The 24,369-nt window shown below is 32.3% G+C and overlaps 1 protein-coding gene across 3 annotated transcripts in view; it reads right to left on the reverse strand.

The window, feature by feature from the left end:
• Positions 1-399: 399 nt before the first annotated feature.
• Slc12a2 (solute carrier family 12 member 2) overlaps positions 400-24,369 on the reverse strand; it is a 99,780-nt gene continuing 75,810 nt past the window's right edge. The window contains exons 18-27 of one of the 3 annotated variants that reach the window (XM_047556817.1): positions 18,892-18,998; positions 16,509-16,588; positions 13,858-13,983; positions 11,490-11,537; positions 10,016-10,138; positions 8,512-8,623; positions 6,727-6,813; positions 5,365-5,500; positions 5,029-5,096; positions 400-3,258 (exon numbers count right to left, since the gene is read on the reverse strand). In XM_047556817.1, the coding sequence (XP_047412773.1) occupies positions 3,123-3,258; positions 5,029-5,096; positions 5,365-5,500; positions 6,727-6,813; positions 8,512-8,623; positions 10,016-10,138; positions 11,490-11,537; positions 13,858-13,983; positions 16,509-16,588; positions 18,892-18,998 (1,023 nt within the window). In that variant the 3' untranslated portion in view covers positions 400-3,122. Of the gene's footprint in view, positions 3,259-5,028; positions 5,097-5,364; positions 5,501-6,726; positions 6,814-8,511; positions 8,624-10,015; positions 10,139-11,009; positions 11,074-11,489; positions 11,538-13,857; positions 13,984-16,508; positions 16,589-18,891; positions 18,999-24,369 lie in introns of those variants that run through there. The other 2 variants (XM_047556818.1, XM_047556819.1) reach the window with 2 other exon arrangements.

The following is a 24,369-nucleotide window of genomic DNA, read 5'->3' on the forward strand; positions in this document are numbered from 1 at the left end:
ATGCTTTGCAGAACTATAAATCAGCTTAGCAAAGAAATCTTAGGAAGAAAAGAATGAGATTAAATTCAGGGACTATGAATCCCTTTTAATCTTTTCGTTTCCTCATTCATAAATGAGGGATTTAGCCCAAAGATAAAGCAGAATTAGAAAAGCTAAGTCATTTTTTGAAAAATCATAATGAACTGTACCTTATACAGTTCACATTATCAATAGTGATTATTCCAAAGGCTTAAGGAGAGAGAATGAACACAAACTTTTCCAAGGCATAAACATTAAGGTAAAAACCATTTAAAAAATTCAGACGTTAATGAAATAATGCTTATCTAAATGAGATGAAATCACAAAGCTGGCACCGATTTATAAAACTGGTAAAATACAAGAGTAGACAGTAAATAGTTTTAATGAATCCACTTCCTTTATTGCAGTAACCTCTTTACAAAGCAGCAACTGCAATACTCAAGGTTAAAACATTAGAAAAGCATTTGTGTGACAGTTATAGTACAGTGTTATCAAAATATTACATTTTCAAACTTAGTAGATAATCATCCACCAGAGCTCAAATCTTTAAATTATTTATTTCCATAGTCTTAAAAAACATGTAATATCAGAAATCAATATAAAAAGGATGTAAAAGGAAACCTAAAATACAGAGGAAACAATGTAACAAATAAATATTTGATTTTAATTAACTGTTAATAAATCAGCTTAACACCAACATTCTCTCTAAACCCATTGCATTCTTACCTATAGGAATAATTAATTCCAATGCCCCTGTATAATTATCACCAATGATTAGACTAAAAAAAAATTTGGCATTCAAATAATCAAATTCAGCATAAATAAAGTAGAACAGTGTTAACACTAGCAAGCATCTCAAGAATTGCTGAAATTTTTTAGAGCACTACAATAATCTTGAAAATTTTTGACCTGATGTTTAGTGTTAAGTGAAAGTAATGAATTCTTTTAAGTGAAAAGCTTCTTACATTATTTCACAGACAATATTACCCTCCCCACATTATGCATATTTAGATATATTTTATGTACTTTATACACACATGTATGATGCATGACATTTGGTTCCTGTAGTACAGATCACAATGTTGTTTTCCTGAATGGGAAAAACAAAACAAAACAAAACAAAACAAAACAAAATAAGTGTACCTGTGCATATTTCAAAATAGCAGCACTCAGGCCATGCCCTATTATCCATTTAAAAAGTTCACACATGATATTATTTACTGAATAATGTGACAATTCTACTGTCTCCCCCGCAACACTGTGAAACTTGAAATAAATGGAACAATGTTGGGAGTTATAATAATGTAGGAAATAATTTTTAGAAAATTGATTACTTCCTTTTCTTAATATTCTGAATTTAAATTATCAGACTTCAATTTCTGTTTAGTTTACACTTAAGCAGTAAAAATACTGCACCACAGAAAATAATTTTATAGATTTCTAACAAGATTCACAAGAACCTGCAAAAATTCTCCACCACTGAAACTTGACAATGAACCCACTGAAAAGTACTTTAGATGAAATGTTCTCCATTTTCTAACTGGATGATAATTGTGTGAAGTTACACTATGCCCCTCAAATGATCACCTCTGTTCTTTATGAAACCTGTAATCTGTCAACTTGTTTTTCAACACGTTTACTAAAACCAGAAGTTTAATATAATGAATATTGATCACTTTAAAATGCAAAACACCAGCAACATAAATTTCATTACATATACACATATGTATCTGTGTATGCATACACATATACACACACACATACAGATATGTAGACATAAATCCCTTGAAATGTTTTTAGGAAATCCTTCCTTGAATAAAAAACAAATGAAAAAAATTCACATTAATAACTATATATAAAGCTTTTAGTAACAGTACATATGCACTGTCAAATTGTACTAGTAGACTACAATGTCAAGAGGCATTTCAAATGCACAAACTGGCAGTTTTTCTTAACACAAAAAGTTTTAAAGTATTAAGAATGGATTAAATTTCAATGTTCAGAATAATCTGTTCAAACCTGAGTGTATTAAGACTAAGTGTACTTGACAATCGAATGAATTAAGCCTAAAAACATTTCACTAAGAAACCAGTGGTCCATTTAACCATTTGGCGAAAAATTATTTTAATGATTTATAAAGGATGGTACAGTATAGTAAAATTCCACATAGTGTTTATTGAAATATTCTACTAAATGACATTGCTGTGTCTAAATTTCCTCCAGAAAAATCTGTTAGCATTTCTTAAAAGCCCCTCAGATTTGAGGGAAATTTTTAAATTAGGACAGATCTCTCTTAAATACAAATGATCTTGAGGATTTTTATTTAAAGGATAACGTGAATTTTCATCATGGTATATAGAACTACTGGGTAAATCTTCAACCTTTCCCAAGGTTTCAAAAAACAAAGATAGAAACAACATTCAACTGGAAACTAAACAAGGTGTTTTGGGCCTTTTTTTCCCTAGCTCTACATTTACATATACTCATATAAACCCAATGCTGGAGTCTACTTTTTGGTTATCAACCCCACTTTTTCCCATTTTTTATTAGCCTGCCCTAATTCTCACATTTAATATCTAACAGATACTTTTACAAAAGTAATAGAAAACATACAGTACTCAACATTAATTGGTCAATGGAAGATGAAAAGCAGTGTCCATTTTGTTTTAAGGTGGAAGAGACTAGAAATAAAATAATATCCAAAGGCAAAGTTTGACATTCTATAAATTTATAAAAGAGGATATATATGGATGAAATTTGGTTAATTTCAGAAGGCACCTCAAGGCTAAAGGCTTTTTGTACTCCTTTTATCAATCAAAAATAACACACTTTTATTGCTATTCAAGTAGCAAGGGAAAACTTTACTTTCATATGAACTTCAGTCCAATAAGAATCATCATTAAGACTGAGATACAGAACTGACTACAACTGAAGTCTTCATATACTTATCAATGGAGCAACTTTCCTGTGTGCTTTCAAATTAATGAAATAGTGAAAGAAAAGTCACAGTTTGCCATTGTGATGTTAATGTGTCATTGAAGATTTCAGTCACTTCACTAGGCACTGAAGTACCATTCTGGAGGGCAGTCCACTGTGTAGAACACTTAAGAATAGAAGGTAAGGACACTCTGATGATTCCCACGAACTAGTAGGATTGGTGGGAGGTCCTTCGATAGAGCTTCTAACCATGCCATGTAAAGGGCGCTAGACACAGCACCTTTGCGAGCAACTGGGAGACTCCTAGGATCAAAAAGAAAAAGAATGTTGAGTGATGCTTTTAAGTTGAAAAGAAAATGTAACAAATATCATACATTAACATAATAACTGTAACTAGAGCTGGGTGTGATGGTGCGCACTGTAATTTCAGTGACTCTGGAGTCTGATGCAGGGGGATCTACAGTTTGAGGCCAGTCTTAGCAATTCATTTGGCTGAATTGAAGTTCATATGAAAGTAAAGTTTTCCCTTGCTACTTGAATAGCAATAAAAATGTGTTATTTTTGATTGATAAAAGGAGTACAAAAAGCCTTTAGCCTTGAGGTGCCTTCTGAAATTAACCAAATTTCATCCATATATATCCTCTTGCAACTTAGCAAGACCCTGTCTCAAAGTAAAAAATAAAAAGGGCTGGTGGTGTGGCTCAGGGGTTAAGTACCCCTGGATTCAAATCCTGGTACCCAAAACAGTAACAATCACAAAAAAAACCCAGTAACTAGAAATTACTATAATTTCAGAATAATTCTGAGTACAGGGAAATTCTGTATATGGAATACCAACTATGTTCTCATGTTACCATTCTCATGTTTTCAGGTTTCAATAAAAGATTTTTAAATATGTATTCATAAGGATTGGGAATAATGATTTGCAGAAACTACTACTACTATATAAAAACTGTCTTTGAATCTCAAATTTACCCTTCTTTAATAAAGACAGAATTATTTCAGAAGAAATGGATGTTTCTATCAGAACTTAGAATATGGAAGTTACCTATAGATAATGAAATTCATACATCATTAATGCTACATATTTTTGTCATGAATTTTAATTTCTATTTATACATCGTGTAGTAATGACCAGTTGATCTGTCAGTTTCTCTCCAAATTTCTATGTTTTAGCATCCTCCAATATAGTATTTGCTCATCAGTAATAAAACTTGAACTTAATGAAATAATAAGTATTTGTTTTTTTGGTACTGGGGATTGAACTCAGGGCATTCAACCACTAAGCCACATCCCCAGCCCTATATTGTATTTTATTTAGAGACAGGGTCTCACTGAGTTGCTTAGCATATTGTTTTTGCTGAGGCTGACTTTGAACTCTTAATCCTCCTGCCTCAGCCTCCCAAGCTGCTGGGATTACAGGCGTGCACCACCATGCCTGGCAATAATAAGTGTTTCTTATTAATCAAACTAACAATCTTTTGGTACTACTTCCTTTCAGTTGGCATGATTTTTGGAGATATGAGTTTTCCCAGGTTCCAGGACTAAGAAAATTTGGGGTCAAGTATTATCTCACTAACCTATTGCAGTAGAGAAGCCAAAGTAAGATTCAATGCAAAACAATGTGTCCATATATCAAGTTTATGTGTGAGACTTGTGAGTTTGGAGAGGAATCATTATTCTAATTTTAATCCTCATAACATTATGGGGTTATTTTCATGAGGAAGCTGCCCAGGTTTGAATTTTAGTGTGGGGCCATTCTATCCCACAAATGTTTAATGGCTAGACTATAATGTTTTCAAAACTAAGGAATTTTGAAAGAAAAAATATTCCAGAATTGCTCATTATGATAAAGGATTACTTAGATTCATATAAGCTTAACATTAAGGTTTTGTCTCTCCTCCGAACTTCATTGACTTCTCAATTAAAGTACATTCAAAAGTTTGTTTTTCCTTTGTATAACTATTATGTCATTAAGGAGCACTATATAGAAAAGTGCTTATAATAGAAATAAATCAAATACATTATCATAAAATGAAGAGCCAAGGAAATCTTAATACAAATATTACTTACATGACAATAATGTTAGCTGTGCTTGAATGTTCCTTTAATAGTTCGTTTAACCTAATCTGCCGGTATGTCTGAAATGAAACAGGACAATCTAGCATAGTTCATAAAACAATAAGTAAACAACAACAAACCAAAGTGAACCATGGAGTGATAAAAATATCTGTTCCCTGTTTAGAAATAAAATTGATGCCTCCCACTATTCACATATAAATCTACTAAGATTTAATTTACACAACTGGTTTCTCTCATGTCAAAATGTAGGCTTTTATGTTTATGTTTTAAGCATTTTTTTAAAAAAAATCACATGAAAGATTAATGAAGAAAGAAGAGAAAGAATACCTTGGTCTTATAAAGCTCAAGCTCATTGTCTGTTATTCGCCAAGGTTCATCTTCTTTCATTTTATCTGCAATGTCTTGTTCTTTATCATCTTCATGAAGTCTGTATGGCTCAATCATTTCATCAAAAGCTACAATACTTAAGAGAACCAAATTTTAAATTACAGAAAGATCTTAAATAGTAAATTATAACTTGAGAAGTTAGTGTTTATTTCTTATGCTTTCCTCCATACCCCAATTACATTATCTTGACAATTTATTTAGAAAGCAGTTTCTGGTCTCTAGAACTACAATGACAATAATAAAATTGCAGCTAAAGCTGATCCCCCTGTTTCTACCCTTGTCCCTGTGCCCACACTGCAACCTAAAATTCTATCACAGTGGCCAAAATGATTCTTTTGACTAATAAGACAAATTATTTTACTACTCTGCTCAAAATACCAAAAACTTTCCCAACTACCAATAAATACAAGTAGTCTTACAAAATGTAGCAGAACATTCTGAAGGAAGGAAAGGGTGGAAAGTAAAAATTTAAGAATTTCTACATTCAAAGATACTTATTAGGACAAAAGACAGTGAAAGAATATGAATGACATTTTAATGCCCCATATATATGAAACATTTTCAGTATCAAATGTGGTGTATATTATTCTGTAAGAGGAAGTGATCTCTCCCTGATTAAAACTTGACAATATATATCTTGCTATTTTCTATTAAGATGAAATCTTGGACTGGGGAGATAGCTCAGTTGGTGGAGTGCTTGCCTTACAAGCACAAGGCCCTGGGTTCAATCCCCAGCACCGCAAAAAAAAAAAAAAAAAAAAAAAAAAAGATGAAATCTTTTTAACAGCTTCATCATTTATTCAACATTTACCTAAGAATAATCTGATGAAATAAACACAATCCATTGTAACAACCTCTATATATACCATTTCCAGGGAGAATATCCCAAGAATAGAAATTTTCTGCACTAAAAGAAGAATTTTGAACCAACTATTGTAGGCAAATCTTTAGATTCTCCTATTTAGCAATAAAGCGAAACAGTGGAAAATGATAGGTATGAAAAGAGGGCACAGAATTGCTACATGTGGGCAGAAAAAAATGGAAATTTAAAAAAACATCTAGAGTCATTTCTGTGGTACTAACAATTTTCAGAAAGCATATGTAAAGCAGTAATTAAAATACTCTATGAAAATTGAAAACTCTAGGACATTACTTCAATATCTGCTACTGGCATGCCAATTACCAGTTGGCTTCACATGTAACTAACAGCAGGGAAAATAATTAGTTGAAGTTGAATTATTTGTCTAGTTCATCCATAAAATGATTGGATGTTTGTACAGAGTAATTTATCCAATAACTTACTTTTCTTTCTTTGGTTTGGTATTGATATCGCCTAGGACCATGATATCTGAGAAGTCTATTCGGAACTTGCTGAGCAAAGTAGCCATCCTAGAACAAAAATAAATAGCATTCAGGTATGTGAAGGATGTATATATGTCCTTTTATTATACATAGGGCTGAATTTATATTTGAACAGGATGACTTATTGAGGATCCAGTGTTTTTAAAAAGAAAAATTCATCTGGCCCACTGCAGAGGCACACACCTATAATCCCAGTGGTTTGGGAGGCTGAGGCAGACTCAGCAACTAAGCAAAACCCTTTCTCAAAATAAAAAATAAAAATGGTTGGGGATGCAGCTCAGTGATTCAGTACCTCTGGGTTCAATCTCTACTCCTACCCCACCAAATCTGAATTAATTCATACTATTCATCCCCAAAGAAGACATTTAAATTGCCTGAGTAGAGCCTCCTGTTGTTTTTTTTTTTTTTTTACATTCTCTTATTCTCTTTTTAGTACCCAAATTATAGGTAGACAGAGAAAAACACTAATGATGTAATCTGAATGGCAACCAGTTTTTTAAAAATGGTTAATTTTATTCTAATTACATTGTTCAGTATATAGATTTAAGTAAAAACTAGTGAACACTTCAATGAGATTTTATGTTTAATAAAATAACATTTTTAAAAATCAGGATGAGACATTAGAAAACTGATGACCTACAGGTTTAAGTAATAAATTCATTAATAGCATTTCTTGCATAATTCACTGTTGGAAATGAAGAAACAGTTGACTGGATTTTGGTATTTCCTAAGTGCCCACTATTATACTATATGGTAAACATTATAGGGTCCACAAAACTCAAATTTAAGAAAATAAATACAAGCTGGAAAGTGATGAGCAGTATCAAATTTACAGTGATTCAGGAAGAAAGCATAATAAGTTGGGGTGGGGGAAAGGGGGCAAAAATAGGGCCCTGCATTCTGAAGAACAGAACTCAGTTTTGATGAATGGAGTATTTTAAAAGAAGAGTGGTGGAAACAAGTGAAGAGCTACAACAGTAGAGGTGACAATAAGCAAAGCAGTAAAAGCCTGAAATCAAATATGTTTGGCAAAGGTGCAAAAGTGTACTTCAAAGTACAGGGCCTATATGGAGGAAAAGGAGATAAGGACAGAAAAGGAACAATGGGCAGATCTTTAAGGTCCTTGAATGCCACATCAGGATAATTATACATACTATGATAGTTCATGGAGAAATTGTTAAAATATTTTGGGTAGAGGAGTCAGATGGTCAAAATTTTGCTTTCCACATAAACCTGGTGCATGGTGTGCAAAATACAGAAGAAAGGTCAACACAAGTGTACTAGAGTGCAGGAGAAGAGAAGTGAAACCGGAACCGGAATTGTGGCAGTGCAGACAGATGACAATGGCATCCTGCATTTATTGTCTAGAAGTCTACAAAATATATCCCATATAAGAATAAGTAAATTTTGTGTATTTGCAACCCTGATTAAAAGAAAAATAAGCTACTTAACACTTTACTGTTGCAAGTATTTAATAAAGACCTTCTAAAATATCAATGTTAAAAAACATATCTAAGTCTATGAAAAAACAAAGTAAAATTGTTTATAACTTGAATATGAAGACCAAATTAAAGAGAATGAAATTTTAATTACCTAGAATATTTAGCTTCAGTGTAAAAGCAATATAATGGAAATGTTCTGGAATGTCTAATTTTTTATCCCATCAAATCTACCAATTGTGGTAATGAGGTACTATTAGGTTAATGCCCTTTAAATTAAACTTACGCTCTTCGGTCGTGGTCTATTCTGTTTATTTTTCCACCAATGAATACTCTGATCTTACAGTCTTTCCACTTTTTCTTGGTAGTCAGAAGATAAGGTATCAATAAGGTCAAACCTGAATTATAAAAAATAACATCATTTATTAAATGCCAATTTCTCAAAACTTGTTAATAAAACTTAGTTTCTAAAGGAATATTTACTGTCTTTTGAGCTGTTATTTACTACAACTCAATGTAAAACAAAATTCTTCCTCTGTTCTTTTTTGATAATTCAGTGAAAAAGCCATTAGGCAGGCCTGAGCAAGAAGGGAGGCCCATTACTGATAGTTCTTTGAGGCAGGCAATAAAATGGGACAGTAGCTTGGCAGTCAGAAAATTGGTTACATTCAGAAGGACTGAGGAATGAATTTATTCCTAATCCTAATGGGAACCAGGATTCACAGTGAAATGAGAAATGAGGGAGAAGCTGGACTGGACTTGGTTTTCAATTTCTACCTATATATACAAAAATATACACACACAAAATATATATACTTCCACCTCTGTCCACTAAGAGGGCCTGGGAGCAGTGACACCCTCATAGCCACAAGTATCTAATGCCCTTATTTATTTAAATTTCCACTCCAAGAAACCAGGGATCCTTAGATAAAAGGTCCCATCTGTGGCTAGTATAGGGAAAATACAAAACTACAAAACTGAACCTGAAACATCATCTTATGTCAGAAAGTGACTCCACAAATGACTGGGGCAGGCAAATGGCACAAAAGTTAGCCTAATAATTTTTGCTGGATAAATATGGAAATAATAAATTATATCTGCTGAGTAAAATAAGAACCAATGAGCCTACACTAATAGAAATTAAAAAAAACAAGGAAAACTCATCCTTAAAGTAAAATGGCAACTAATAAATGAGGAAGAAATACGTGATTGGGAAATTGTCATTTGACAATCACAACAAAAATAACAATAACTTTAGGCAGAAAAATCAGTGATAGCTAAAAATATTGATAAAGGCTACATAGCCTCAAAGTAATCCCCCAACATCTGTAATTATAAAGCAGGGGGCAACTTTTCAGTGGATAAACCTGGTGGAAAACACTCTAAAGTTAACTCCACCAATGGTGGGATAAATCAATATCATATGCCACCTGAGAAGATGTAGCCTAAAAAGAACAAAGTATCAAATCTGTGATATTTCTGCTAACATATAACTTGGGACTAATTTTGGTGAAACATCAAATATCATTCCAAACTGAGTGGCATTATACAAAATGGCCCAATATTAAAATAAATGTTATGGTCATGAGGCTCAGGGAGGTACTGAGCAATTCTACACTGAAGGACAATGAAGAGACAAGACAACTATGCCCGATTCTGAAACTAATCTGTTCGTTGTGTGAGAATGTTGGCAAAACTTGGAATGGGTGAAAACTGCATGCCCCTTCTTGGCACTATTTTTGGATCTTCAGTAAATTTTAAATATTTAAAAAATATATTAATGATCTTACCTCCATCATCGAAAAGCCACCAGACATCAATAGTATTCTTTCCTTGTTTTTTCTGAAACTGTGTACTAGCTTCAAGAAGTTTTTGGTCAGCCACATTTAAAGGTGCAACAGGGCCTTTGGATTCTAAAAAATTAAGGTTAAAAAAAAAAAAGTGTAAGGAAGTAAATATTGTTAGTTCTTTTAGCTGAATTCCTATAACTTCCTTTTTCATAAACAAATAATGCAGATAGGGCATATATACGGCATTTCTATTAGTTGTTTATAATTTAAATATACTTAAGAATGGCTATGAATAAATAATTCCTTATAATAAACTCATCCAACTTTCCTTGTCTAATTTCTAATATTTTGAAGCATTCTGATGAATGTAAGAGAATCATAAGTACCAATCAAAATATACTTGAGTGCTAGATTTCCCCCCGCCAGACCCCCTGGAAAACATCTGTTCTGTGAAAATATTTCTTCTGTAATCTGGTAACTGAATAATTTAAAGCTCAAAAAAATTTTTAAATAAAAAACTGTCTGCAACAAATGACAGAGGGGAGTTGAAGACATACAAATAACAATCTTACAATTATCAGAATGAAATCTTAGCCTAAGGTAAATCCCTGATCTATAATCTTTTATATTCTCAATAAGTGATGCACAATTCTAAGGACCACCATATCTTTCTCTGAACACAAAAGAGGAGGGAACTCCTTGGAAGGGCAACCATTTGCAATAGGTTTATAGGGCAAGAAATCAAAAGTAGTTCCCATTTTTCCCCAAGAATTAAAAAAATAATAAATTAGCATTGGCTCAGTGAACAAGGAAATGACTATTATGAAACTCCTATCCTAAAATTTTAAAAGCAGAAATCCATAAGAGGAAATCTGATCACTTCTGAAAAATGTCTCTCACTCACTTTTCATGCTGCCATGATGTATGCAAACATGACAAATGATTCTGCATGATGAAATATGGCTACCAAACCACACTGCTCCATAACTCTCACCTCTATCTCCTCCTCATAAAATTCATGTATGTTGACATGACTGTATCTCCCAAACGCAGCACGACTGTGAGAAATATTATAATTTTTGAAATGAAAAATATATTAGTATCAAAATTTAGGACTTGGTTGGGTACAACTGATGGTAAAGAACGCAAGCAATACCATTTCAGTGTCCCTACATATCATCTAAACCATGCAGTTTAAATTAAAAAAAAAATGCCAACTTTTCATGTTCGAGTATTTTAGAAATGCTATAATGATCTAAATTCTTATAGTAATAAGAATTTATTTGAAATATTTCACTTTGTCCCAGAAAGATTTAATTCTTTAGTTGGACCAATAACTTCTAATCTGTGTTTAATAGGTATCTCACCATGGAAATAAAACTTAACATGGAAAAAAAAAAGAAAATAATAAGGTTAGAGTTAGAGTTAATAGTATGAAAAAAGGGATTAAAATAAAATGATGAGAAATGCCTGCCTTTTTTCAACAGTGGTTGAGTTGGAGTCTTGCCATCCTCTTCCTCATCTAGATTATGTTTAAAAAACACAAAATATTAAGTTAATTGCTTTTATATTAATAAAATGTAAATAGAGCACATTTTAAACAAAATAGCATGAAGCAACAGTCCATGAAAAGTGATCAAGACTGAAGATTAATATTTTCTACACTAATGTTCAGGTTTTTAAAATGCCAACATATTTTAGACCCTATAGGGTAAATAATTAACACTAACCCTGAAATTTTATTCTAATAAATTTATGTAAAAAAACTTCAGCAGAATTTTTAAGCTTTTACACTTGCAATCAATTGAGAAGATATAAAACTAAAGCTTGCAGAGTAGAAAATAAGACATTACAAAATTAATTTTGCAGATAACATATTAAATATGCCACCGCACCTACTGTGCAAATGACTAACAATTTTAGAACTAATTAGTAGATATTTGGTGTATGTGAAAGTTAATCACTATTTGAAATGTTAAGAAATTTGAGCAGTGATGGGGTCTTTTGCTTTATATAAATATCAAGTTATACAAGAATGGTTTTCTTCAATTTACATATAAATGCATGTATATGTGCATGTATTCATCCATTTATATTTAAGTATTCATCAGTTTTTTCCCCCAAGGGTTTAGTTTTCCTAAACCCATGTCTCTTCTAAGTGTAAGCTTATATTATTTGTTTAAGGTTCATAAAAGTTTGTAATTGGACAAATACTGGAGTATACTGCAATGGCCTCTTGAGTTAGACGTCCAGGATTCTAGTATTACCTCTACTTCTTTCCTAGCTGTGTGAGTTTGAGTTGATTATCTAACTCTTAGGTTTCATCATTTGTAGAGTTAGGAGTACCTACCTCTTAAGGTTGTTATATTGCAAGTACTGATGCAATGAGCTCAGGGTTTGGTACAAAGCAAGCATTAAAAGGGTGTTGTCTCCTTGCACACTGTATGCCTCAATAATCAAAACAGACATCACCAAATGCTGTGACTATACAATAATTACACCAGAATGTTTCCAACTCTTAAGACTTTTTACATTGTATAAACTTCTCAGTAGTTTGCTGATTCTGAGACTTGACCAAATAAAAAGCAAACACAAAATAAATCTAATATTGTATCTGAATGCTATCTTTATGCATATTATAGAATGAACCAATTATTACATTTAATTTTATAGTATTAAATATTACTGTTCTTATAAAGTAGATATTTAATAGTATCTACATTTGATAATTAAAAAATCATAACTATGATATTCTGTATTCACTTACAAGAGCTCAGAAATGTCAAGAAAATCTTGACATTTAAAATGATTTAAACTAAGCATGTAGGTTTTAACAAAAAAAGAGGAGTAGAGATGTACTGATCCAGTTTCCTAGTTTACAAAAATAATGATTTCATAAGACTAACTCACATTAATAAACTAATGCATGGATAACATAGATTAAAAGACTCTGGAGAGAAAGGATCTATTTTAGGCAAGAGAGATGAACAACAACAAAAATAAAAGGAGGAGGAAATTAAAGAATGTACACCATAAATTAAAATAAATGTAGGAGCAAAAGTACAGTTATCAGAATCAATTCATGGAGTGTTGAGGCAAAATAGAAAATTATAATCAAACCAGCAAAGAACTGAAAGGGAAAATGGGTGTTGACTACACTTTCAACTACTGTTTCTCTAAGTAAACAAGGTACATAAGAACGGATTTAAAAGCAACACTAATACTTCTAAAGTAATCTAGAAGAGATAAACTGCATAAACACAATGTTTCTAATGTTTCAATTTCAGAAAAGGTAATCATTTTATAGAAATCAAAAGTATACTATGTTTAGATGATTTACAGTGAAGATTTTTCTTTTTCTTATATCAGCTAGGAATAGGACAGATGGAGATACTAGTCTGAAGAGAGGTAGGAGAGTGAGGGTGGGAGAGTAAGATTTGGAAGTCATCCCTTGTCCCTTCTCCCAAATGAGATATATGGGCTTGTAGATAAAATTTTCTGAAAGTCTTCTCTGTTATTCTAAAATTACCATGCTCCTTCAAAGGTCATATTTAACCTATGCTTCAAATTAAAATGATTAATTTAAAGCAAATATAAATGAAAACACACAAGACCATGTTAGTAAATAATTCATTAGCATAGTTTTTGTTCTATGATCCTCTTTAACACCTCAAAACAGCTAGTCATTCTACAGCCATTTTTGAAAGTCATAAATTTTATCTAATTAGAAATGAATGGTGGCAAGTTTGAGAACAGGCTGTTTTATAGTATATAACAAAAATCACTTCCCCCCAAATTGAAACATTACCATTAATAAATTTTCTTGTTTGAGTGCAAATTACCTTTATGTGCAACAGATTTTTCACCAGATGTTTTGGAAGTATCTAAATCCGATTTTTTACTATATTCCACATTTAGTACCACATCCTTGGTGCCAGGAGATTTCTCTTGAGATGACAATAATTCTTCTGTAGACATGAAAGCATTTAAATAGTATCTAAAATATTTTAACAGGTCAAGAAGGCATCAGGGTTTAATAATTAAATGACATTTTAAAGCAATGTTAATTATGGAACAGCAAATTTATTATAAATGATTTCTTATGTCAACATTTGGTAATGTTTTATGTGATAATCTGTTTCATTAATCACATAAATTTATTTTGACTATTCACTTAAATACAGAAGCTCAACCACATAGCTAAGGTATCTCAATTAGGTGCTAGAGAACAAGTAATGAGTGAAATTCACATAACAGTATAACCTAGAAGAAAAAAGAATGATATATAGTATGGGAAACAAAACCTATTCTCAATGTTACAAATATTTAAAAAAATTCATCATTCAAATATGAGATTGATAATCTGCCCATAATCCTCATCACTTATTTGTATGAATGAAGAAAAGCAACAATAGAACTATGGAGTCCACTGACCAGTGCTATGCCAGGAGCTCACAGGCCTTATCTCTTCTTTAATCTTTATGATACCCCTGTAGGGTAACTCTGTTCTAACAGACAAGGAAAAGGGATCTGGAATTCAGCAAACTTGCCCAGACCACAAAACTAAGGGAAAAGGTTGGGTTTAAGAAATCTATTTGGTGGAATATTACTCAGTCATAAAGAATAATAAAATTATGGCATTTGCAGGCAAATGGATGCAGTTGGAGAATATCATGCTAAGTGAGATAAGCCAATCTCAAAAAACCAAAGGACAAATGATCTCACTGATAAGCGGATGATGACACATACAGGAGGTGGAAAGGGGGCAAGAATAGAGGAAGGAGGGACGCTATAGAGGGATAAGAGGGGTGGAAGGGGTGGGGGGGAGAAAAAAAATAACAGAATGAATCAAAAACTATTACCTTAGGTAAATGTATGATTACACAAATGGTAAGCCTCTACTTCTTGTACAGAGAAACAAGATGTATCTCATTTGTTTACAATAAAAATGAATTAAAAAAACAACAAAACAAAACAAAACAAAAAAGAAATCTGTTTGGTTTCAACACCTGTGCTCTTAATTCCTACGCCAAATCATGTTCCTATGTGCAAATCTCAATGATGAATCAAATTCTCAAAAAAAATGTAAAAAGTATAAATCCATGAAAAGTACTTTGAAAAAACTTTTGATCACATTCAAACCTCAGCCAATTATAGAACTATGTAACTTAATAACCAAACTGTGATATTTCCTAGTGAAAGGGAATACTATATAATTACGTGGAGTTAACAGATGTTAAGTTGGGTACCCTAAACCTCAATCACTGTTAGAACAAGGGAAAATTGAGACAGTATCTTTGCCAGGCCTTCCACAGAATAAGATATACTCTTTTGTTACATGGCTAAAGAAGTCAAAGTGTTTCTTTCAAAACTGTAGAATACTCTTAAAGGGAAAGAAGGTGGGAAGATTAAAACAATTTCAATACAAAACAGGTGACAACAGTTCAATATATGCCTCTTGACTATTTAAAGTTAGTTAATTCTGATTTACTTAATTTACAAAGGGGAAATGCATATTAAGTTTATAGTATCTTTTAATCTATGAAGAAATTGTTGGAGGATATAGACAGTTTCATGGTTTTAATAAGTTGACAAAAGCAGCGATTACACCTTAGTTAGGTTTTAACCTTCACTTTAAAAATGCTATGAAAGTGACATATTCTATTATACATGTAATACTGTAGACATGACCAAATTACTAGTAATGAGGGTCAGGGAAGAAGTGTGGTGATGGTTATAAATAGGGAATGTGGGGGGAATCTTTATAGTGATAGAATACTTTGTATCTTGACTATGGTGGTAGCTGCACAAATAATGTGATAAATAAAACAGAATTACACACTTACACATGCATCCAAGTGAATGTAAAACTGGTAAAATTGGAATAAAATCTGTAAACTGTTTCTTGGTTGTGAGTTACTACTCCAGATATGCAAGATGATACCAATGGGGACGGGATTAGATGAAGAATATAAGAAGACTTCTCTGTACTACTTTCTGCAACTTCCTATGCATCTCAAATATTTTTAAATGGCAAGTTTCTTTTTATAAAATGGTTCCTTTTTGCAGACAGAAAAAACATTATGACATTTAATCTTTACTACTGTGGCTATGTATAAAACATTACTTTCATAAACATGAAAATATATAATGATTTAGTAATCATTTAAAAAAGTTTCTCACACATTACTTATGTACTTTCATAAATTTGGACCTACACAATCATAACTAACATCTGCTTCTGTTAACATTATGCAAATCAAATTTATTTTCTCCATTAATAATCAGTAAACATCATCCAAGCTGACACAAAGAAAAAACACACTTTGGTGGATTCTAAATAGATCTAATTTTAAAATGCCATACAATAAGTCTGTGACAAAATTGATGGTAATTATGAAAGTTAATGAAGAATGTAAGAATCATATACAATTTTCTAACAAAGTAATTTATATATTTGAAATAATAAAAACTTATTTCAAATGATATTTACCTTGTCCTTGAAGATGAGATATGTCCAGGCCTTCTTTTAGGCGGATAACCACTACTCCATATTGTATGTCAAAGGCATCACTATAAAATTTGGAGATCACAATTTATGTTCTCCATAAAATGAAGACAATCACATATCTCTAAAATCACTTTCAGTCTTAAATATGTTTTCTTTCATATATTTTAAAAATTAATTGGTAAGATATGAATGTTACTTTCAAATCCTCTATCTTCCCTTTCCTATCTTCCATAGTACCCTTGAAAACTACTTAAGTGTAGATCTTCAAAGCAGAGGCATGTGCCACACAACATTTTGGTCAATGACAGACTGCATATACCAAGTACATATATAACTACATATACTAAGTAGCCTAAATGTGTAGTAAGCGATGCTACCTGGATTTGTGTACATATGGTCTGTGGTGTTCACACAACAACAAAATCAGCTAACAATACATTCTTCAGTGTGTATCCCTGTCACTGTGACACATGTACTTACAGTAGCTGTTTAAAAAGTAATAGTATTTTTACCCTGCAAAGTAAAATTATGGAAAAACAACTTTCAGTAATCCTACTCTACTTATATTCAGGCTATACCCTTAAAGCCAAGAGAAACTTATGAAGAAATCTATGAATATATAAAGTCTACTGAGAATGATAGCAGATTGTAGAGTATGAAAAAATTTCTGAAAGGAGGGTATTTTAAAATAATTTCAAAAATTTTTACAAAATTGGCTTAAAAAGTAGTTCAGAGATTTTATATATACAAAAAACCCTGAAGATGGTTCTAAAAGTATAAAGTCTAGAAACTTGTTAAGACCATAAATCAACATTTTGACTTAAGTGTTCCCTTAAATCTTCTGTAAAGATAAATTTCAAAACTTAAGTTGTTTTCAATAAGTGGCAATGGGATTAGCCTTTATCTTTAATTAAGCATTGAGCAAAAAAAGTATAGCCCATAACTCATGGGTTTTATGGTTTATAGGTTACATGATTTATTCTTTGTTTCTGCTGTATTTTCTTCAGTCCCCCTATATATAGAGTTCAGAAGTATGAAGTTAGGATGAGATTTTACTTTTTAAAAAAGTAATAAACCCCAAGTCAAATTGCAGTCACAGCAAAACAAAATCAGCAGAGCTTTAATTTTAACTAAAAGCATTTAATAATTAGTTGAGAAATTTTGTTCATCATAAAATCAGTATAGAGATTTTTCAAAAATAGAGTAAGATCTGGATATTTCCTTAAAGACCTTTCAAATGCAGCTATGAAAATATGTGAGACAGGCACATAACCATGTTGTATCTATTGAAACAATAGGAGTTACAGTAAGGTAGATAATGCCAGTGTTGTTTGTTGTTTTTTAAATTTAAGGACAATTGTACATAAAGATATACTTTAAAGAAGGAGAGAAGAGCTCTATGTCATCAATAACTATGACCAAAAAAAAAAAAAAAAAAAAGACTACTCTTCTATCAACTCTGGCATATTGAGAAGGAATGCCTATCCTCAAGGTGAACAAGATAATAGATTTGCTTAGCAAATCCTAAAGTACTAGAGAAAGGAAGTACTTTACAAGATTTAAGAAGTAAATCTGGCAAAAAGAAGAAGTTCTAGTTTTTTAATTCAATGACTCAGTTCCAAAATCACAGGTAGCAGATTCCATAAAAAGGTACATACACAAAAATCCATGAACCTACAGTAAAAACAAAGACGAAGAAACAAAAGAATTTTAAAAACCCTATTAGACAACTCATCAGAGGAAAGTTACAGTGATATAAAACAGAACTAGGATATAGGATAAGATGATTGAAAATACCACTGAAAAAGGAACAGTAAACTCAGAACTTAATGCTGCAAGGGGGTGAAACAATGAATGTGTACAATGAATCAAAATGCAATGAAAGAAGGAAACATGTAATATATTTAATAAAAGACGTTTAAAATAACTTCATGTATGAAACAAAAAACTACCTACAAAATTAGTTTGAGAGGGGAACAAAACTAAACCTGTGAAGTTGAGATTATGCTAGAATTATATTCCTCAGCACAGGACATCATAATGACATAGTTTAGAAGGCGATGGAACTGACAACATTTGAGAACTCTGTTCAGCAAGAGCTGGAGGGATAAGAAGTGGGAAGCCAGAGTACCACACACACACTCTCTTGAGTATGTTTATGTATATATATGTATATGTAGAAACACAAAGATAAAATTGAAATATTTCAAACAAATAGATCACCAATTTAAAACCCAGACCTTTTGTATGATTCCTTTTCACTCTTAAGCTTCTTTTAGAAGATACTATATAAAAAACAGTATTCAAAATTTTCAAACTTAGCATTTTCTAACCAACTAAATTACTTAATTGAAAAGATACTTACTGAAATAAGTTTATATACATATCCACATCCCTCATATCTGCTTGCAACCAATCTTTCTTAAATCCAAGAACAAGTGTGTTTGGTTTCATACGACCAAGGCCAGCAGCCTAAAATATACAAAAAATACAATTTCAAATATATACTACTCAACAAAATAGTTTTAAGAGATGAAAATCCTCCAAACTGACAGTCTCTAAATATTATATGGCCTTATCAACAAAAACTCTCCAGCATGCAATACATGGATACTGACTTATAAATTACATATAGGACAATGATCACATATTACACAAATATGTACTTCTATAATTTACCAAAATTTTTGTATGTATTTACTAAGAAAAATATTAAATTCACTTAATTCTTTAAAAATTCTAAAAATATAGTTGTATTCTCAATTGCATGTTAAAAGTCCAAATGGGGGTGGGGAGGTAGGAAAAATGATGGAATGAGACAGACATCATTACCCTACATACATGTATGATTACACAGAAGGTATGAATCTACATTGTGTACAACCAGAAACGGAAAGAAGATGTACCCTATTTGTGTACAATGAATCAAAATGCAGTCTGTAAAAATAAAAAAATAATTTAAAAAAAGTCCAATTGTAAACCACAATACTAAAACTTGAATTCCTTCTAATCAATCATGTAAGTTTCTGCTGAAATTTGGCTAATTTCTGTCCTCAACTTTTTCACTAATCACATTTTTTGCAATTTCATCAGGAGTTGCAATATGATATGTTAAACAAATTTGCCCAAAAATCCAACAAAATCTCTTGACTTACTGGAAAACTATGAGATTGTTAAAAGCAAGAATCAATAAATGGGATGGATTCAAACTAAAAAGCTTCTTCTCAGCAAAGGAAACAATCAATAATGTGAAGACAGAGTACAGAATGGGAGAAAAATCTTTACCACATGCACTTCAGACAGAGCACTAACCTCCAGAATTTATAAAGAACTCAAAAAACTTAACACCAAAAATACAAAGAACCCAATCAATAAATGGGCTAAGGACCTGAGCAGACATTTCACAGAAGATACATAATTGATTAACAAATACATGAAAAAATGTTCAACATCTCTAGTAATTAGAAAATGCAAATCAAAATTACTCTACGATTTCATCTCACTCCAATTTGGCTTTTATCAAAAATATAAGCAACAACAGGTGTTGGTGAGGATGTGGGGAAAAAAAGGTACACTCCTACATTGCTAGTGGGATTGCAACTTGGTTTAGCCACTCTGGAAAGCAGTATGGAGATTCCTCAGAAAATGGAACCACCATTTGACCCAGTTATCCCACTCCTCGGTTTGTACCCAAAGGACTTAAAATCAACATACTACAGTGACGCAGCCACATCAATGTTTACAGCAGCTCAATTCACAATAGCCAGATTGTGGAACCAACCTAGATGCCCTTCAACAGACGAATGGACAAAGAAACTGTGATTTTATATATATATATATATATATACACACACACACACACACACACACACACACACACACACACAAATGGAATATTACTCAGCCATAAAGAGTAAAAGAATGGCATTTGTAAGTAAATGTCTGGAGTTGGAGAATATCATGCTCAGTGAAATAAGCCAATCCCAAAATACCAAAGGCCGAATATTTTCCTTCATAAGTGGATGCTAACACATAACGGGGAGTGGGGGTTGGGGGGAAGTGGGCAACGGAAGAATGGAGGAATGTTGGGTTGTGTAGAGGTACATGAGGGGAGGGGAGGTTTGGGGGGAAAGAAAGGTGGTCGAATGACACAAACATCACTACCCTATGTACATGTATGATTACACAAATGGTGTGACTCTACGTTGTGTACAATGAATCAAAATGTATTCTGCTGTCATGTATAACTAAAGAGAATAATAATAATAAAAATAAAAGACTGAGTTGAATTTTGTAATTGAGCTGAGACAGAAAACTCAGGAAGGCCAGAGTAGCAATAGAGCAATTTTGGAGAGTTTTATTTATGATTTCAGTTGCTAAATTCTTTAAAATATGTAATAGCGCCCTGGCTTTCTCATCTGGAAATGTTATTAGAATAAATGATCCTTAGCAGCCCTTCAAAAAAAAAAAAATCAAGATAACAAGTTAAAAAAAAAAAAAAAACTGTCATTTTAGACCTTTTGTTTTGTTTGGTACCAGGGACTGAACAAAGGGGTGCTTAACCACTGAGTCAAATCCCTAGCCCATTTTTTAATTTTTTAGACAGAGTCTTGCCAGTTACTCAGGGTTTCCCTAAGTAGCTGAGGCTGACTTTGAATCTTTGACTCTCCTCCTTCAGTCTGCCACCAAGTTGCCAGGATTAACAGGTATGTGCTACTGAGTCTGGTTTAAAGCATTTTCAACAAGCATTAATTACGTTCAAAAAGATTTACATCTAATACCACTATTTATTCCCAAAATGTTTTCATCACTCCAACACAAATTCTGTAACTACCAAGTAATAACTACCTATTCACTCCTCCCACCAGCCACTGGTAACACTTAATCTGCTTTTATCTCTATTAATTTGCCCGTTTTATGAGTTGAATCACAGAATTTGTCCTTTTGTGCCTAGCTTTTTTCACTTAACAGAATGTCTTCTAGGTTAATCCATACTGTATCAAAATACCATTCCTTTTTATAGTTGAATAAATTTTATCTTATATATACAGATTTTATTTACGCATTTATCACATGATGGGCACTTGGGTAGTTTCTAATTTTGGTTATTGTGAATAATGCTGAAAAAAACACCAGCATACAAATCTGTCTGACTCCTTGTTCTTAATGTTTTAGGTAAAGATCAAGGAGAACTGCTAATCATGGTACTTTGCAGCTCAGCTTTTTAAGGAATCATTCTCATGAAGTATACTCACACTATTTGTAGGTTCTCATTTTTCCATGTTCTCCTCAAAACATTTTCCAGTTTTTTAAACTTGAATTACACTAGATAAATTAAGTGGTAGCTCATTGTGGTTTTGATTTGCATTTTCCTAATAACTAAAGATGTTGAACATTATCTCATGTACATACTGGCTATCTTTATATCTTTTGACAATTTTTAAATTGTTCTTTGTTACTATTTTAGAAGTTTTGTATATGTTCTGTATATTAAGCCTTTATCAGATGTTTCTGAATGAATATTCTCCCATTCTGTAGGCTGTCTTTCTACTTTCTGTATAACATTCTCTGTAGCACAAAACTGATTTTGACAATACCCAATCTTTTGTTGTTGTTGCTCATGATTTTGGTGCCATATCAAAGTCTACTGCCAAATCCAAGGTCATGAAGACTCACCTCTGTTTTCTTCTAAGAGTTTTATGGGTTTTTTCCCCATTTTTTATATAACAATTATTTTAGTTCTTTTTGTTTTTTTTCTAATTGAGTTTTATGGTTTTAACTCTTTTATGTTGCTGATCCATTTGAGATAATTTTTGTATATGGTTCTAAAGGACATAATAAAATCAATGTTTTGCATTTTTAAATTAATCCAAGTATTTGTCAAAGGCTGACTATGTGACATTGTTCCAAGTACTTGGAATAATTAAGGATAAGAAATACTTTTAATCCTGTAAAGCTTCCATTCATCTTCAAAATATACAATTCATGTACAAATTTCTTCAGAGATTTTTTTCTCTACTCAATGCTAAAAACAACATCTTTGCCTTGACGAAACAGCTAAAAACTTCGTGTTTTTTAACTAATAACCTGGTAGTCACTATCATATAGCACATTTTAAATTTCGAGTGAGATGGAGTGGAGATGGACCGTAAAAGAAAACCAAGAATTATATTTAGATTTTATAGCTCTTTAAAGAACTAAGTTACAAGACAACCATTAATTTTTTTAGTTATTCTTTTTAGTTATGGATGACAGTAGAGTGTGTTTTTTGACATATTTATACAAACATGGAATACATCTTATTCTAATTAGGATCTCATTCTTGTAGACGTATACAATGTTGAGATTTACTGTGGTGTATTCACATATGTACACAGGAAAGTTATGTCAGATTCATTCCACTGTCCTTCCTAACTTCCCTCCCTTCCCTTTATTCCCCTTTGTCTGATCCACTGAACTTCTGTTCCCTGCCACCCCTTGGTTGTATGGTTGTATGTTAGTATTCACAGAACAAAGATCATTCAACTTTTTTTTGGGGGGGGGCCCTGGTTTATTTCACTTAGTATGATAATCTCTAGATCCTTCCATTTACTAGCAAATGTCATAAAGTTATATCTCTTTACGGCTGAGTAATATTTCACTGTGTATATATACTGTATTTTTTTAATCCATTCATCTGCTGTGGGGAACCTAGGTTGGTTCCAAAGCTTAGTGACTGTGAATTGAGCTGCTATAAACATTGATGTGACTGTGTCACTGTAATAGGCTCATTTTAACTCTTTGGGTATATAGCTAGGAGTGGTATAACTGGGTCAAATGGTGGTTTCCTTCCACATTTTCTGAGGAATCTCCATACTGCTTCCTGGAGAGGTTGCACCAATTTGCAGTCCCATCAGCAATATATTAGTGTACCCTTGTCTCCAATCCTTGCCAACATTTATTATTGCTTGTATTCTTGATAATTGCCATTTTGACTTGAGTGAGATGGAATCTCAGTAGTTTTCATTTGCATTTGTCTAATTGCTAGAGTTGTTGAGCAATTTTCCATATATTTGTTGATCATTGTAATTCTTCTTTTGCGAAAAGTCTGTTCAATTCTTTGCCCCTTTAATCCTTTGGTTCTTTCGGTGGTGTTTTTTGAGTTCTTTATATATTCTGGAGATTAATGCTCTATTTGAGGTGCAGATGACAAAGATTTTCTCCCATTCTATAGACTCTCTCTTCATGTTCTTGTTTCCTCTGCAGTGAAGAAGTTTTTAGTTTGATATTATTCCATTTACTGATTTATTTTACTTCTTGCTTTACTTTCCATCATTATGGAAATTTGGGCCTACATTTTCTACCAGTAAAGAGCTGCAGGTCCAATGCCTAGGTCTTTGACCCACTTTGACTGACAGATAGGAATTAAATTTCATTTAACAGGATTTCAAGTTCTCCCAGCACCATTTGTTGAACAGGCTATCTTTTCTCCAATGTATGTTTATGGCACCTTTGTCTAGTATAAGTAAATGTATTTATAGGAGTTTGTCACTGTGTCTTCTATTCTGTTCCATTGGTCTTTGTATCTATTTTGGTGCCAATATCATGGTGTTTTTGTTAGTATATTGATCTTTAGTATAATTTAAGGTATGGTATTGTGATGACTCCAGTTTCACTTTTCTCACTAAGGATTGCTTTGGCTATTGAGTCTCTTATTTTTCCACATGAATTTCATGAGTGCTTTTTCTACTTCTATGAAGAATGTCACTGAAATTTTACTTTTGGTGGTATGGTCATTTTGACAATATTAATTCTGCCTGTCCAATAACATGGGAGATCTTTCCATCTTCTAAGGTCTTCTTCA

Source organism: Sciurus carolinensis, chromosome 6 (assembly GCF_902686445.1).
Source record: "Sciurus carolinensis chromosome 6, mSciCar1.2, whole genome shotgun sequence".
Lineage (NCBI taxonomy): Eukaryota > Metazoa > Chordata > Mammalia > Rodentia > Sciuridae > Sciurus > Sciurus carolinensis.